Genomic DNA, 17,279 nt, shown 5'->3' with positions numbered 1-17,279 from the left:
TAAGTCAATAATTCCTTTTTATTGGTGAAAAAGTATCAGTTATGAATAATATTCCAGTGGAACAAGACATGTTAATTTAAAATATGGAAGAAATTATGAAAAGTTCTAGTTCACTGACAGATTATATATAACTTGTGCTTTTTTTTATTCATTTTAAGGATTTATTTACTTAAAGCAACCTCATATCTTGATAAAAAAGTTATGTGTAAGTTAGTTTTGTCTTATTTCAATTGTATTAAGATATTTGCACTAGAAACTACACCAAACTATTTGGTAGGATTTTGTACTTTTGCAGTGAATTCACATATGAAACCCTTCAAGCTGTTTTTTTTTTATCATTATTATTAAGTGACCTAAATCTATGGAAATTGTCCCAGTTTTTTAAAAAAAAGCACTGAGTTTGTGTGCATAAGAGCTGCCATGCGTTTCTCAATAAGTGTTTGTTTATGTGATAAGGGGGTGGGCAGGTTGGTGTTCGCTCCATTTTTAGACCTGCCAGGGGTCAATGTGAGTGTTAATGTGCATATGGAGCGGCCGCTCGCAGCCAACGATATCTGAGCCTCAACGCCGCAACGCAGAAGCTTCCAAGGTCATTTCAGGATTTTTGTTTTTCCAATTTGGGAGCAAAACCTTCAGGGGAAGTAAGTAGTTTTAAGGTTGATGCTTTTCATGCTGTCATAGCTCTAAAGGTGGGTGAGGTAATGGTCAGTAAATGACAGCATGATTTATTTGCTTGCTCTGCTCACTGGGTTAGTCTGAGGTAGAGGTCGGCAACCTTCACCATCCAAACAGTCATTTCTGCAAAATTAAGTTTGCCCAGTTTGTCTAAAGTTACATCGTTGTTTTTTTTTAAAAATCACAATTTGCTCTAAATACTTACTTGTTATTGACTAATATATACATAAATATTGTTATATTTTAGAATGAATGAATTAAACATTTTGCAGAGTCAAAGTGCATTTTCTTGAATTTTATACTTAGACCAAAAATACTTGGTAAAATGTTTTGTTTTAAATCACAAATTGTTCCTTTTGTATTTTTTGCATTTAGTTCAAATATCTTATTACACTTGAAATAAGACAAAACTAACTTACATGCAACTTTTCAGCAAAATATATGAGTTTGCTTTCAGTGAATAGTTCCTAAATATTAATTTAAAAGTTTGTTATTATTTTGGCCAAAGTTGTTGCAGAGGTTGCAAACCACTGATCCAAGGCGATGTGATATGGCTGTCTCTGTCTCTGTGTTCATGCATTCTCATAAATTACAACTTATAAAGCAAATAAGCAGCAAAAGATGGAACAAATTATTGTTACACAAATTGAATTTACACAAATGATGCTGACTCCCACCTGCAGGTGGCAGTATTTCTTACTTCTGCTGCACTTGATGTGAAGTTATAGTCCATACTCCATGTAGCTTAGTTAAAAACATTTCTTAATTAGAAACACAAAATTTGAGATTTAAAAAAAATCCCAAATGTGAAAGGATGTTGAATATTATAAATTTTTAATAATATTAAAAGTATTAATATTGTTGCAACAAAAATATTGCAGTACTGATTGACTGTAAAAAAACAAAATTTTACCAAAGTAATTTTGGCCCCATTTCTAGTGCATCTATCTTAGTGCACTTGAATTCAGAGAAAACTAACTTATAAGTAACTTTTCAACAAGATAAGAGCTTGTTTTTAATTATTTAATATTGATGAAAAAGTATTTGTTCCACTGGTAGATTATTTCATTCATAAAATGGGAAAATATATCTGGTTATATGTGAAATAATCTGCCGGTGGAACTAGCAACTCTTCATGAATATTAAGGAATTATTGATCTACAAAGCTTCTTTAACTTGCTGAAAAGCTACTTATGAGTTAGTTTCGTCTATTTACAGTGTATTACAATATTTGCACTAGAAACTAGACAAATATATTTGGTAATTATTGTGTTTTTGAAGCGCATCTATTTTTTAATATTGTAACAGTTTATTAATGGGTGTTTGTTCTTTCAGCACATTGTTTATATTGCCTAAAATAAAAACGAGTTTGACGCTAGATAGCGGCTGCAGCTAACTAGCTAGTTAGCTTATGAGGACCACAGGCCAAAACTCAAGTCTGCATTAGGAAATGACCAGGGGTGAAAGTAGGCAGGTACGGTCGGGTACTGCGTACCCCTAAAAGATTTAGCGGGGGTACGCAGTACCTGCAAGAGAGAGGAGCGGCTATCTGCTGTAAAGAATCAATGGGTGCAGCCACTAATTGGATTGAGGTGATTCCTCTGGAACCTGTTGGAGGAAAAATATCCCAACTTCAGAAGATGAGCTTGAGATGAGAGTCAGGGTGAGGAGGCGCCATGTTAGGAAGACGAAGTGGAAGCTGCAGGATCTTCAGAACAAACAGGTCAGGATGGAAGGCTACTGATTGTCCCTCTGTCTGGACACAGGATCAATATAACAGGTTTAAAAGCTAAAATGAATGGTTATATACCAGACATGAAAAACTGGGATGCACTCCATGCCATGATGTTCAGAATTTAGGTCTCATGGCATCTCAAGGTGCAGCCAGTAGGCTGAGCAAAATACAGCTTTATTTTTTTGTAGCAATTCAAGAGCTACTCAGCTTTCGCAAACAATTTCATCAGCACAGAAACTCCAAAGCACACAAAGAAGCAACTGTATATATATATATATATATATATATATATATATATATATATATATATATATATATATATATATATATATATATATATATATATAAAAAATTCCCTTCTCACCCTCCGCGGGTGGTCTGTTTCATCCTCTGAGCTCGGGTCCTCTACCAGAGGCCTGGGAGCTTGAGGGTTCTGCGCAGTATCTTGGCTGTGCCTAGAACTGCACATTTCTGGACTGAGATGTCTGATGTTGTTCCTGGGATCTGTTGTAGCCACTGCTCCAGTTTGGGGGTGACTGCCCCGAGGGCCCCAATGACCACAGGCACCACTGTGGTCTTCACCTTCCAGGTCTTTTCCAGTTCCTCCTTGAGGCCCTGGTACTTCTCCAATTTCTCATGCTCCTTTTTCCTGATGTTGTAATCACTTGGTATTGCTACATCCACCACAACGGCTTTCCTCTGTTCTTTATCCACCACCACAATGTCCGGTTGGTTCGCCATTACCATCTTGTCTGTCTGGATCTGGAAGTCCCACAGGATCTTAGCTCGGTCATTCTCCACCACTTTTGGGGGTGTTCCCCACTGTGATCTCGGGGCTTCCAGTCCATATTCTGCACAGATGTTCCTGTACACTATGCCTGCCACTTGGTTATGTCGTTCCATGTACGCTTTCCCTGCCAGCATCTTGCACCCTGCTGTTATGTGCTGGACTGTCTCAGGGGCCTCCTTGCACAACCTACACCTTGGGTCTTGTCTGGTGTGGTAGATCTGAGCCTCTATTGCTCTGGTGTTTAGGGCCTGTTCCTGGGCAGCCAGGATGAGAGCCTCTGTGCTGTCCTTGAGTCCAGCTTTCTCCAGCCATTGGTAGGTTACGGAAATGGGCGAGAGGTGAAAACATATATATATATATATATATATATATATATATATATATATATATATATATATATATATATATATATATATATATATACTTTTGTCATAGTACCCCCAAGAATTTAAAACTACTTTCACCCCTGGAAATGACTCTACAGGTGCAGAAGAGAGGGGTGTGTGTGTGTGTGTGTGTGTGTGTGCGTGTGTGTGTGTGTGTGTGCGTGTGTGTGATCTTGACACCTGATAATCGCAGCTACTGGATGTCTCTGGCTCTGCACATGTTTGGAGTCGTCTTTCTTCCTCCTGGCTTCGCGAAGCGCTGCCTTACTGTACATATCAATAACTGTCACTGCAGGATAAAGAAAGAAAGTGAACACACTTTTCTTGCATACGGTCTGCTTTCACACGTGTTGATCTAAATGAACCACAGATAGTTCATCCTGATGGAGCATTAAACTCAGTTTATGTTTTATTCTTTGCACTGCAAAAACAGAAAATCTTAAGTATCTTTGGTCTAGTTTCCAGTTGGTACTTCACTTGAAATAAGACAAAACTAACTCATAACTGTTCAGCAAGAAATAGTCTTGTTTAAGTCAATAATTCCTTAATATTAATTTTTAAAAAGTATTATACTTCCATTGGCAAAAATAGGAAAATGTCTTGTAAGTGAGATTTTCTGCAACTGGACCTAGTTTTTTTTTTTTTTTTTTAATGACTAATAAGAAATTATTTATTTTACTTTTACTGGTGTTTTTGTGAATAAGTGGTGTACAAACTTTTTCCCATGATGGCCAAAGTCGTTAAGGATATATTATTTATCTGTAAAAAACAAAGTTGAGAAAGTGTCCATCTGCATCAAATCTGCTCCATTTGGACCGCCCATAATCCTTCAGAGAGCCTCAAGTGGCCCCCGGGCCAAAGTTTGAACACCCCTTCTGTAACAGAACAGATCTGTAATTTAGTTTGTCGGTTTCTGTTGCCATCCTGTTTGTTGCTTTGATGCGTTTCTCGTCGTCTGCAGCTGTCATGGCTCCCAGTTTGGCTCAGGCCTACCGAAGAAGATGGTGGATGGCGGTCACATCCATCATAGAGAACCTCTTCTTCTCTGCCGTCCTGCTGGGTTGGGCCTCGCTCCTCATCATGCTGAAGAACGAGGGCTTCTACTCCCACCTCTGCATAGGTAAATGCTCTGACCTCTGCAACAACATGCAGGAACTAATCACCAGAAGAGATTTTTGTTAATCTCTTCTGAATTTAAAGAGATTAACAAAAAAATTCCCTGCTCATTAGCATTTTGAAAATCTTTGTAATCCTGATACCCGAGATTAGTAAATATTAACAACTTGTCTAAAAACAGTAAAATGTATAATTAATCAAGAACAAAATGGGCAAAAACACATTTCTTGCATTTTTCACGTGCAAACAACATTGTTAAGGTGGAAACAACTAAATTTAATTTCCCTTTGGGATCAAATAAGTATTTTTAAAATGTAATTTTAATTTGACTGAACAACACCACCAGCCAATCACAAAGCGATTGTTCACAACCAATCAGAGTATTCAGTGGACAGAAAAGAACTAATCACAATCAGCAAATCAAAACAGTGCAGGAAGTGGAAGAAAACACCAAGCAAAACATGAAAACAAACACTTCAAAAACTTCAAATCTTACAAACTACTTTTAGTTTCTAGTACAAATATTTTAATAGATATCAAATAAGACAAAACTAAGTTATGAGTAACTTTTTATCAATAAATATGAGCTTGTTTTAAGTAAATAGTTAATATTACATGGGGAAAATGTTTTGCTATAAGTTAGATAATCTGCCAGCTAGTAGAACTACTACATATTCATCAATATTAAAGAAATATTTACTTAAAACAAGCTTCTATATCTCACTGACAATTTGAAAAGTTAGTTTTGTCTTATTTGAGTTGTTCTAAGATATTTGCACCAGAAACTAGACCAACATACTTGGTAAAATGTAGTGTTTTTGCAGTGCAGAAACAAACTACATGCACCTCAGTCCTAAGCGAACAATAACCTGTCCTCAATAAATTCACTATGAACCCTTTAATTTAAAGGTTGGTGTCACTATTAAGCAGTAATGAGTTAAGTTTTTTCAAAACGCTTGCATGTTTATTTAAGCAACAAGAAACTGGATTTCTACAAACTGGATTTATATAATAAAATGACATGTTTAAAAAATAACAACAATGCATCACCTGTTTCTGAGATAATAATCAATGGATTATCAGTTTAGTTGTTGATGAAGAGATCGACTGAAAGTTGGATGTTTTCTTTCCAAACCGGCATTATCAGGTTCAGACCTGATCAACTTTGACCTTTAGCTCGTCCAACTATGGGATTCTAAAATGGCCAAAAATATGTCTCGCCCCAAAATAAGTCAGAGGACAGATAGACCTCTTCTCGTCACTCGAGTCGGTGTTTTTTGATTCAGATGAGCAGTTTCCCTTTGAATTAGTGAGGAAATGTTTCTAAATCAGTGAGAGATGGGATAAAAGTTGAGTTATTAGAAATAAAAATGGACTGGTTTGGACACTTCTGAAGTTTGAGAGAAAGTTTGAGCTCCAGTATATTATTCTGATGTTCAGATTGGAAAACATCAGTGTGGCAACTTGGAGTAAAACATTATCACTTAAATTTTATAACCTAAAAATAATATTTCTGATATTTACGGGGAAAATCTGATTAGTAACAACATTTGTATCAAAATTCAACAAAAATATGGGTTTTTTTTGTAATCAACCTACATTTAAAGCTTTCTTAACAGGTTGAGGTGCTTCTGTTCTTCTTTCTAGAGTAATAATCGTTAATTGTTTTTGTTTTTTTGTCTTTTTATTCAGAAAATGAGACTTTTGCCACAAACAGGAGTTTGGTGGCGGGCGGCAAATGGCCCAGCTGTGTGGAGCAGGAGGAGTTGCTGAATCTCGGCTTCACCATTGGCTCGTTCTTCCTGAGCGCCGCCACGCTGCCTCTGGGAATCCTGATGGATAAATTTGGACCCCGACCAATCAGACTCATCGGCAGGTCTGACACTGCACTCGTTTCTGATCAAAATGTTTCTGATTGTGATTACGATCGCGTTTTCAAATGAAAGAGCTGTAACAGAGTAAAACCTTATAAAAATTATTCTTTAATTAGACATGAATTTGGACAAAATACTGTTTCAATAAGCTGGTTTGTTTACGCATTAAAACCTGATGGCAGGGCCGGCCGAAGCCTTTTTGGGGCCCTGAGCAGACTTTCATTCAGGGTCCCCCAGGAATGATGTTTCATCATTTGGCTATGCTAGAAATAGCTGTGTTTCCATTGCAAATGTGCATAAATTTTTTTTTGATATTGTACTAAAGTAAAACAAAAAAAAAACCACTTGCAAAAAATCACCAAATGACATTCAGATTACATCAAAGTAAACATCTGTTTAAAAAAATAAACATTTAAATAATTGCAAAATATTAACAGAGAAATCAACATGGTAACACAAACACAATAAAATACAATGTTGTATATTAATAGGTGTAAAAATACACAGTTTATTTATGTGTGAGCTCCATTAACTAAATATCAATGAAAAGGAAAATGGAAGTAAAAAGCATAAATAAAAACCAACTGTTTTACAACTCCACAATCATCTACAAAAATCAGAAAAAGCAAGAAATAATAAAATTATTTATCTTCTTAGATATATCAAACTGAGAAACATTCCTTAAATATTAATAACATATTTTCCACTTAAATATTCCCAGAATAATGTTTGACATTTCCTCTTCTATGATATGCTGATGATTATCTGATCATTTTACTTTGACTAGGCTGTTCTTTTTTCACAGTATTTAAGAATATTTCCAACCAGTCACTACAGGAACATTTAGAATAAAAACAAATAGGTGTTTTTCCAATAATTCAAATGGATTTTTGCTTGTTTAGTGTGATATTCAATGTTTGTGTTTCAGTTCCTGTTTCGCAGCGTCTTGTGCAATGATGGCTGCCGCTGCGTACGACCCTGAAGGTGAGGCAACAAACCCTCAATTTAAAAAAAAAAGCTTTAGCTGCTAGCTTGACTTACTCCACTTTTTTTTTTTTTTACATAACTAGTTGTTGGTATGTGGTTATGTTATATTTGGTTGAAAAAAGTCCAAAACAAAAACAAATTGTGTTTGCACTGTGTTTAATTTTTTTATCAGTGCTGTCAATCCTCATTTTCTTCGCTGTTTCCTTCAATGGTTTTGGAGGAATCTGCTTGACCTTCACATCCCTCATAGTGAGATTCACACACACTCACACCCACACACACACATGAACACACACACACACATGAACACACCATGTTGCAGTTAGATATAAGACAAAATTTACTTATAAATGACTTTTCAGGCAGATATAGGAGCTTGTTTTAAGTCAATAATTCCATAATATTGATTTTAATTAAGCACTACTTCTACTGGCAGCTTAATACAAAACATTTTTCCCATGTTATATGTGAAATAACAAGACATGTAACTTAAAATATGGGAAAATTGTTTTGTTCCACTGACAGATTATTTGCAACTGGAACTTTTTCATCAATATTAAGGATTTATTGACCTAAAATAAGCTCCTATATCTTACTGAAAAGTTTCTTGACAGTTAGTTTTGTCTTATTTCAGATGTACTAAAATATCTGCACTAGAAAATAGACCAAAAATATTTGGTAAGATTTTGTGGTTTTGCAGTGCATAACATCTTAATCTGTCACGGATCTGAATAATTTTGGGTATTTACACCTTTCGCTAAATAGTAAGATTTAACTAAGAATAGTGTTGTTGTTATCAGTCCTTGGGCTGCAGAAAAAGCATACAAAATAAACTGTGTGCGTGTGCGTGCATGCGTGTGTGTGTGCGTGTGTGTGCGTGTGCGCGCGTGCGTGTGTGTGTGTTTGTTTCACCTCAGTAAATTTTTATTCCAACTATAGACACAGCTGTAATGTTGCCAGTACCACAAGACACTGCATGCGGTTCCTGTCATGATCAGTCATTCATTTTGAACATGAATATTAAAGGAATTGCAGCGACAGGTGTATGGAACTAAATTAGGGTCATAAAGTTTATTGAAAAGAAAAAGCAGTTTTATCAGTTTCAAATCCTTATTTTTATTTCAAATTTCTTTTTTTCAATTTGAAACTTTTTTATAGGTCCAAATCTTTTTTTTTCTGTTTCAAATTTTTTTCAATTTCATTTTTTTTTTCCTTTGGTACAAATTTCATGACCCCAATTTAGCTCCATACAAGTGGTGCGAACCGAAATATCTCGACACCCACCGTTACAGTTAATATAGCAGCAGGTTTATATAGTGATTTCTGTTTTTGCTTCTTCTAAATTCTCTCTCGCTGAACTGGTTTGATAATCTATAAATACAGAAATGGTCACAAACATTACAGGGATGTCCAAAAGAATACTTTACAAAAACTCAAATGGTAAAGTGGAAAAGTAAAATGGTGAACTGGAGATGGTCATGAGCTGCTCACACACACTCAGAAAGTCCACAGATTCTCACACACAGCAGGACAGAAAGGACAGGCCATGGCCATGGTCCCAAAGCATGCTTTGGGACTTCGCCAGGTCAGATGATGACAGGCAAAAGGAGCAGGGTGGTTCAACTAGGCAGGTTTCTGATTGGCTGAGAGGCTGCATGGGAATTTAAACCAAGTGGAACTGGATCTGGTGCTCCCAAAACTAGCACCGACGCACACCCCCACACACACCCACTTACACACCACAAACGGTTCGCTACATAGTCAGAAAACGCTCACATGGACCGGCACACATTTAATTCAAAGGTTGACTGAAGTAGATTGTGATCGAGTTAAAAGCTATACCGCCTCCTGCTGACGGCACCCCTACATTACAGCCAAGAAATGGAAAGAGGAAATTCACATTTTTATGCTTCTATTCTCCCAAGGGCTTAAACAAAAAACTCCAGACGTTTTTTGGTGTCTGGGAAATTAGCCGTTTCAAAAACTTCCCGACAGTTAAGTCACATTCCATGGGCACTGCGCCGTTACCTAGCAACCCAGACCCGTTACCTAGCAACGCAAGCTTAGCCCAATCAGTTGATTTACAGCAGTAAACCACTTGGTTTACTGCTGTAAAGTGACTGGTGGGGAAAAAAGGGTTTTCTGAAAAAGCATAAAATCTTATAAAGTACTTTTGGTCCAGTGTACGGAAATATCTCAGTACTAAAAATACGACAAAACTAACAAGAAATTTTTCTGAAATATATTGAAGCTTAATTTAAGTAAACAATTCCTTAATGTTGGTTAAAAAACTGATTATTTAACTTATAACAAGACATTTTTACCATGTTGTGAGTGACAAAATCTGCTGGTGGAACTAGTACTTTTTCATAATTATTAAGGAATTATTGACTTAAAACTGTGTATTTTTTGTGATGTATTTGTCACGGCTTCTTGGCCAGGACTCCCTTGAAAAAGATGTTTTAAATATTAATGTGTTTTTGTATCCTGATAAAATAAAGGTTAAATAAACAAATAAAAAACAAGCTCCTATATTTTGCTGAAAAAATACTTGTTAGTTGTTCTTATGTCAAGTGTACTGAGGTATTTGAGCTAGAAAGTAGACCAGAAATATTTGGTAAGATTTTGTGTTGTTGTTGACTTACCTTTCAGAAACCATTTGCTGCATTCTTATTGGTTGTGCAGGAGGCGCTACTTCTGCTTTTCAATACAGTTGTATAATTGCACATCTGTTTGCAGCCATTTTCACATGCAAGTGTTTACACTTGCATGTGAAAATGGCTGCATTTGGAATGGCTGCATTTGGAAACACGCATTGAATTGGGCAGTGTGGCCAGCACCATAATTAAATTTAAAGTGACAGAAGCCTTAAAACAATTTTTTCTGGAAAGCAGAACTGATTAAAATCTGATTATCTAAACATGATTTTGTGCAAAACATAACATTTTTGTACAGATTATTGACTTATCCTAACCTGTTCAAGAAATTATAATAGGTCACTTTTTACCATAAATTACAGATATTTATTAAGAAATTTCAATTTGTCAAATGTTAACTGACTAAAGTGTCACAAAAACTGCTGGTATTATATAAATACCAGCAGTTTTTCTTTTTTTTCCCCTTTACTTTACTTTACTTTAATTTATATTTTTCTTACAGCTGCCTAACATGTTTGGAAACATCCGATCGACCATCCTTTCCCTCATGATTGGCTCCTACGCTTCTTCAGCAGTCACCTTCCTGGGAATCAAGGTGCGCACTCACACGCAAGTGAAAAAGATCAGATGCTTGGGATTGTGAAGGCATCAAAGGAAGAAAGTGAAAATGCATCAAGTGTTAGAAAAAAATTACACTTACAGGACAGGTAATTAATGTCAAGAATGATAATAGAGGTCGGAGGGCAACCTCAGATATATCAGGTGTCATATTAGCTTTACTGTTTGGTGAATTTTTTTAATCCATTTCTACGTCTCTTTATATTTTTCCATAATTTTCCTCCTAATCCCAATCAGTTGATTTATGACCTTGGTGTGTCGTTCCGGCTCATCATGTGGGTGTGGACGGGTTTGGCCTGCTTTGTCATCCTCAACTGCTTCCTGAACTGGCCGGGTGAATCCTTCCCAGCTCCAGAAGACAGCAGATACACGTCAGTAACAATAATAATAATAATAATAATAAGAAGAAGAAGAAGAAGAAGAAGAAGAAGAAGAATACACTTTCTGTACTCTGTCTACCTGTTTTTGATCTTCTCTTGACAGTAAAAAGATGAGAATTAATGGAGTTGTGACAGAGGACAGGGTGACCGGGGACAGGTACGTCACCAATGTGATGATCATGGAGGACACAGTGAGCCCCAAACCACAAGAATCTGAAAAGAGACACTCCGAAAACGCCTCTACGGGTAAATACAGCCTTGTTATGAGCAATTTAATGCAGATCTGATCATTCATAAGGATCTGTTGGCATTGTGATTGGTAAAAGTACAATTCAAAGGTCTTTGTCAGGTTCAAACTCCACACAAACCATGGCAGGCTGTATTAGCTTCATTTACATTCACCATGAAAATGTGCACATTGAAATTACAAAAATAAATCTGGTCTAATTTCTTCCATCTGCAGTTCCAATCTGTCGGTCTGTGTGCTCTCCCATCTTTCTGTGGAGCGTTGTGGTCATGGCAATCACTCAGCTCAGGCTGATCTTCTTCATGGGAGCCATGAATAAGATGATTGAGTTCCTGGTCACTCATGGCGACCCCAACCGTAAGCGTAAAATATATTTATCAGAGATGTTGAGTTTAACTTTTACAGCTGCTGTTCTGTCTTTCAGCCTCGGTGGAGCTACGGAAGGAGGCGGAGGACCAAGGTACCTATCAGGAACATCCTCCTAAAGTCAACATTGTATTTTCACCTGATTTCACTCTGGCTGTCTTCTCCAGTGGCTTTCTACTCGTCCATCTTTGGTACGATGCAGCTTCTGTGTCTGGTGACGTGTCCTATGATCGGCTACATCATGGACTGGAGGTTGAAGGAGTGTGAAGAGGAACATGTAAACATATCAACAAGCAAAAGGTAGGGAAACGTTTGGACTTTATTGAGGCTGATGATATTCAACAGCAAGTGGGTGAATAGTCTGAACCAGGGGAACGCCCTGGGAACCGTGTTACATCGGCACAAACTTGTTATACTTGTTTCCTCAGCAACTCAGCGCCCCCAAAGAGAGACAGAAAGATCCAGAAACTGACCAATGCCATCAGAGCCTTCATCTTCACCAACTTCCTACTGGTCATGTTTGGAGTTATTTCCTTGATTGACAACTTGCCCGTACAGGTTAGGAAAAGTGTTGCACTAGAATATGAACTGAAAGCTCCTTCAGTCGTTTTTCAGTTCAATTTGACATTTTAAGACAGAATGTTGTGTCCTTGAGGGCCGATGTCCTGCTACTTCTAGACGAATCAAAAAGCTGAACTACCTCTTCATAAGTTGCCATGTCCTGCAATATTCTGTATTGTGCTGTTTGTAAAGTTACAGTCAAAAATTAACATTAATAGTTTGGGGCTTTATTTTTCACAGCCCATTTTGTCATGTCTTTTCACACATTTATAAATGTTACAGTTTCTAACTAAAAATTTAGTTACCAAGCTAAATATTTAACTCCAAAAATATTTAGTGAACAATAGCTTCAAACTAGATATTTAGATATCAAGCTAAATATTTAGCTCCAAGAATATTTAGTTAGCAAATTGCTAACTAAAGTAAACATTTAGTTAGCAAGCTACTTAATTTGGGACTGTGACATGAATGAGCAATGTGGTGAAAATATGCCTTTAATAAATTAATCTTCTTGTTTCTCTTATAACAGACTAACAAACTAAATTATTCCTGTTAATCTTTGGCTGTGTAATTTACAAACGCCCAAAGTCCTGTTTGTTGAAGCAGTTCCACATTTCAAAGCTGAGCCTTGATAACTGGAGTTTGAGAGCTCTGGTGTCACGTGTTATGTTTTCATTTGCTTTTGTTGTTACAACAGATAAAATCTTGACATTTTTAATGCAGATAAAAAGCAAATACTGAACGTTCTGTAACATGTGACCTGCTCTGTTTTGTTCTTTACCAGGTGTTGTCCTTTGCTCTTCACACCGTTGTCAGAGGATTTATCCACTCCTGCTGTGGAGGCCTCTATGCAGCAGTGTGAGTGACACAATGAGATGAGATTTTAAAATCCTTTAGACTTGTGACTAATTCAATCAAAGATGGTGAAATGATGAAAGATGCAGCTTTCAGTCTGAAGGTTCAGGTCAGAGTCTGAGTGTAATCTGTGTTGCCTCTGGAATCCCAAAGGGATCAGTTTAGTTTGTTGTAGCTGTATAAATAAAGGTTTTCTTTCCTCACTCACAACAGTCATCACAGTCATCACCATCTACAATTACATGTTAATTATATGAGTTACAACATTTAGTCTCCCTTTGGGCTTAAAGTTTTGAATTGAATCAACAGCAGGGGTGAACCTGTTTTACAGTAATTTTTTTTTTACAATTCCCTTTCCCAAATCTTGAATTGTTTGCTTAAATCTTCATTCTTTTTCACCACCACCAAGAAACAAACATGGGATTATTATCCAGTTTTTCTTTTATTTCATTTATTTTGTCATAATTGTAGTCAAATATCTGAAAGGATGCCACATTTGACTCATTTCCACTCTCCTCTCATCCAGGTATCCAGCGAACCACTTTGGGACTCTGACCGGTTTCCAATCAACAATCAGTGCAGCGTTCGCCTTGCTCCAGCAGCCGCTCTTCATACTGATGGTGGGGTACCTCGGCGGAAACCCTTACTGGGTAAGGAGCAATCATATATCATGGTCAACATTGTCAAACTGTCATGGTGTCTGGCAATTTGCGAACCCACATGCAGAAAACCACACTGAGGTGTAGAAAAGGTGTATATTTATTGAAAACAAACAGGTAATGGAAAGGGGGTTCTGAAGCAGAGAACTGCCTGGCTGGGTCTCTGGGGATCCTGGTGTGCGGACAAACAGAAATGATGAGTTCACGTTCAGCAGGAATTTGAAGTGTATAAACGGAGAGGTTCGATCTTACTTGTAAGAGGAGGTCCAGGTGTATAGGGGGGAAATTTGAGGCTCCGGGGTCGGCGGGCTGAGTTGGCGATGGAGGAGGAGGAGCGGACAGGTAGGTAGGCAAATCGTCTCGTTCTGCACAAGGATAAATCTGTGGATTTGAACAAGAGGAAGGATGTCGCAGAGGATTCACAAGGATTCTACACAAGAGAATTCACTGCGGCCGAAAGTACCATTACTGATCAACAATCAGGCACCGAAGTACCAACAGCTCCCTGTTGATATACCCGTCCACTGATGAGGAATATGCTGCAGGTGCGTGCAGCATCATCATGGACACACCCTCCAGGAGAAACGCCTCTCAGCCCCCTCTGGTGGACAAAGAATGGGAGAACAACCCCAGAACCCCAACACAAACCTCCCCGGGCTTGTAGAGAGAACTCACCTTTACTTTTTTCCTGCAGATCAACGTTGGCCTTCTCATCCTCTCCCTGGTCGGCTTCCTGCTGCCATGTTATCTTTTCTACCACCGGAGAGGCCTAATCAGAGAGAAGGCGCAGCTAGATGTGATTGCTGCCTGCCAGTCTGAGAAGGAGAAAGAAGATCTTATCCAGTCAAACTGTGAAGACGAGGGGTCTTCAAAATATGGAAACATACCCAATGGGAATACTGGTTAACTGGTTACAATGACATGATCACTTATTGTCAGCAATGTTATTATTTTGACTATGACTTATGTGTTTCTGAGAAAAGAAAAACATAAGTCCTAAAGATAAATACCCAACGAAATAAGCAAAACCAAGATTCCAGATTGAAAATGTGCTCTTCATTAGGGCTGGACGATATGGCTGAAAAAAAAAAAAGAAAAACAAAGCTTTGCCTACATCTCCCAGAATGCCGTGTGGTTCTGGACCAGAGTTCCGTGAACATGTTATTAAACAATTTATCTATTGTTTATTGCAAAATTTATTGTCACTGATTTATTGTCTCTTAATAGAACTACAATAATTCTGAAAGCTAAAATTGATTGCATTTTGGATTTCAATTCACGGCAAAACTAGGGAGATAAATACATTTTCATCGATTAATCAAATTTTCTGGTTTTGGATAATTAATTTTTGGACAATCTGGATTTTTCTTTTTCACCAATGCATTCATAAACCAGATGGATGTTAGCTCACCCCAGAACTGGAAAGCACGTTTTACAGTTTCTATTTATTTTGACTTTGAATTCAGGTTAACTCAAAAAAAGAATGATTAAAATAAAAGCCGGTTTTTAAGATATTTTCTGCCATTTCTTTTCTTCTTTTTTTTAAGGAAAAGAGTGACGTAAATAATATCAACTATTTGATTTTATTTCAAAAATAAAATAAAATCTGGTTATTTTTTAGCCATATCGCCCATTCCCAGTCAAAACCAACAGTCAGATGAAGAATCAACTTGTATTTTTTCTTCATTACAAATTTAGAAAAAAAGATAAAGCGGGACCATTATGGCAGAACTTCATCCTTTTTTGTTGTTTTTTTTGTTGTTGACTGCATTCATTGTTGTCACTTATCATGTTATATTAATAACTAGGCTTTCAAGGTTTTTTGTGTGTAAAGTAGTGTATTTTGTATTATTGAGGCCAAATGTATAAATATTGATGTGCAAATGCTACAACATCACTGACTGGGACAATTAAAAAATATATTATCCCAATGTCCTCGGGACTTTTAATTAACCCAAGAAATTGAAAAGTCGTCACAACACTTTGCTCAAGATAATAGAGCATTCATTACACTGAACGGAGTCTGTGTAACGTCCGACTTGAAGAACATCAGACTCTCAGGTTTTATTATTAAGGTTTAAGATTTATTTAAAATCACCACATCTCACAGTCTGAGGCACTTTGGATTTTAATCTATAATTGCCTCTGTATCTTCAGACTTACATCCAAGATGGAGGGTTTGAACTTTAATATTTTCAAAACAAAAGCAGCAAACATTTTAGCAGCACAAACGTAGCATTGTTGACTGACACCAAATTTGTTTGATTTTATAAATACGGGAGGGACTGGTGACCTTCTATGATCTCTGGAAACTCTATTTTTATTAATATCTAAAAAATGATAGCACGAAAGTGTTTGGTGTTGAACGTTTGTGCTACATTTGTGCAGCAATTATGTTTGATTTGGGTTATGTGGATTTGCAGGTTGAACTTTTGACTGTTGCTTTTATTAATATATTTTACAACAAGAGCAGCACAAACAAAAATCTTAGTAGGACAAATGTAGACTTCATAAATGGGGGAGGGGCTGATTGACCTTCTATGATCTCCATAAACTTTACTTTTATTAATATCTTTTTAAAAATTAGCAGCACAAATGTATAACAAACTCCAGTTTGATTAGAAGTACATTGTGGGAGTAAATTCACTGAAGCCTGATGCTCCCTCTGCTCACTAAAGACGTAGAAGAAGAAAATGCTCGAAGAGAACCACGTTTGCAAGTTTATGCAACATTAACCAAGTGGTTAATCAAAAATAAGAACCATTCTTCCTGATTTACTGATGAGTCTTATGGAAGTTCAGATAAGGAAACACGGTTTTCTTTGTGCAACAGCGCATGAGAAACGGGTCACCACATAAACATCCATTGTTTTTAATGCCTAGATTGCCTCTTTAGTTTAGGGATTTATGGAATCACATGGCGACTGCCCAGAAGCTGCAACACACAAACACACAATGCATGTTTGTTTTCCTGGTGGCAGGATTTAAGGTTTGTTTTCACTCCCCAGCTTGTGTCTGTGTCAGAGGTGGGTGTGTGTCTGTGTGTGTGATGAGCTTGGCTGTGTGGGTTTATCCTCACAGCCCCTGCTGTCATTTTAATCTGTCCATTGAGTGGTCTGTGTGTTTTGTTTTTTCATGCTTGGTGCAGTATGTGTTCAGGGAGACAATGTATACTTTTTGGATTCACTAACTCCACTGAAACAATTTTCTGAAACACCACCAGCTTAGATTAATGTTTGTGAGTTGTAACTGTTGTTTGAAATTGAGTAAATTTGGGATTTAATCTGTTATTCTCGTGGTTTAGGGATTGAACATGCTGGTAATTAGTTCTTTCATAAATCAGTATTTATAAGAGGTGAGTAGTAACTAACATT

At 37.0% G+C, this 17,279-nt stretch overlaps 1 protein-coding gene and 1 long non-coding RNA gene across 2 annotated transcripts; one reads left to right on the top strand and one right to left on the bottom strand.

Moving 5' to 3' along the window:
- The first annotated feature begins 499 nt into the window (after positions 1 to 499).
- Positions 500 to 15,841, top strand: slc43a1b (solute carrier family 43 member 1b). Its single transcript, XM_008419471.2, has 15 exons — positions 500 to 641; positions 4,548 to 4,706; positions 6,395 to 6,578; positions 7,505 to 7,560; positions 7,736 to 7,812; positions 10,723 to 10,815; positions 11,076 to 11,209; positions 11,322 to 11,464; positions 11,682 to 11,822; positions 11,890 to 11,925; positions 11,999 to 12,131; positions 12,260 to 12,389; positions 13,177 to 13,250; positions 13,774 to 13,897; positions 14,601 to 15,841. Exons 1-15 carry the CDS (start codon positions 518 to 520, stop codon positions 14,811 to 14,813), a joined length of 1,821 nt encoding a protein of 606 aa, XP_008417693.1. The 5' UTR covers positions 500 to 517; the 3' UTR covers positions 14,814 to 15,841.
- On the bottom strand, positions 13,989 to 14,606 carry LOC145552841 (uncharacterized). The gene is made up of 3 exons (XR_014088964.1): positions 14,370 to 14,606; positions 14,159 to 14,287; positions 13,989 to 14,078 (listed from the first exon to the last, which is right to left on the bottom strand). It is a non-coding gene; the product is annotated as an uncharacterized LOC145552841 (long non-coding RNA).
- Positions 15,842 to 17,279: the final 1,438 nt, after the last annotated feature.

Source organism: Poecilia reticulata, chromosome 1 (assembly GCF_904066995.2).
Source record: "Poecilia reticulata chromosome 1, P_reticulata-male-v2, whole genome shotgun sequence".
Taxonomy (NCBI): domain Eukaryota; kingdom Metazoa; phylum Chordata; class Actinopteri; order Cyprinodontiformes; family Poeciliidae; genus Poecilia; species Poecilia reticulata.
Note: the sequence above shows the minus strand (reverse complement) of the source record. Positions and strands in the feature narration are given on the sequence as shown.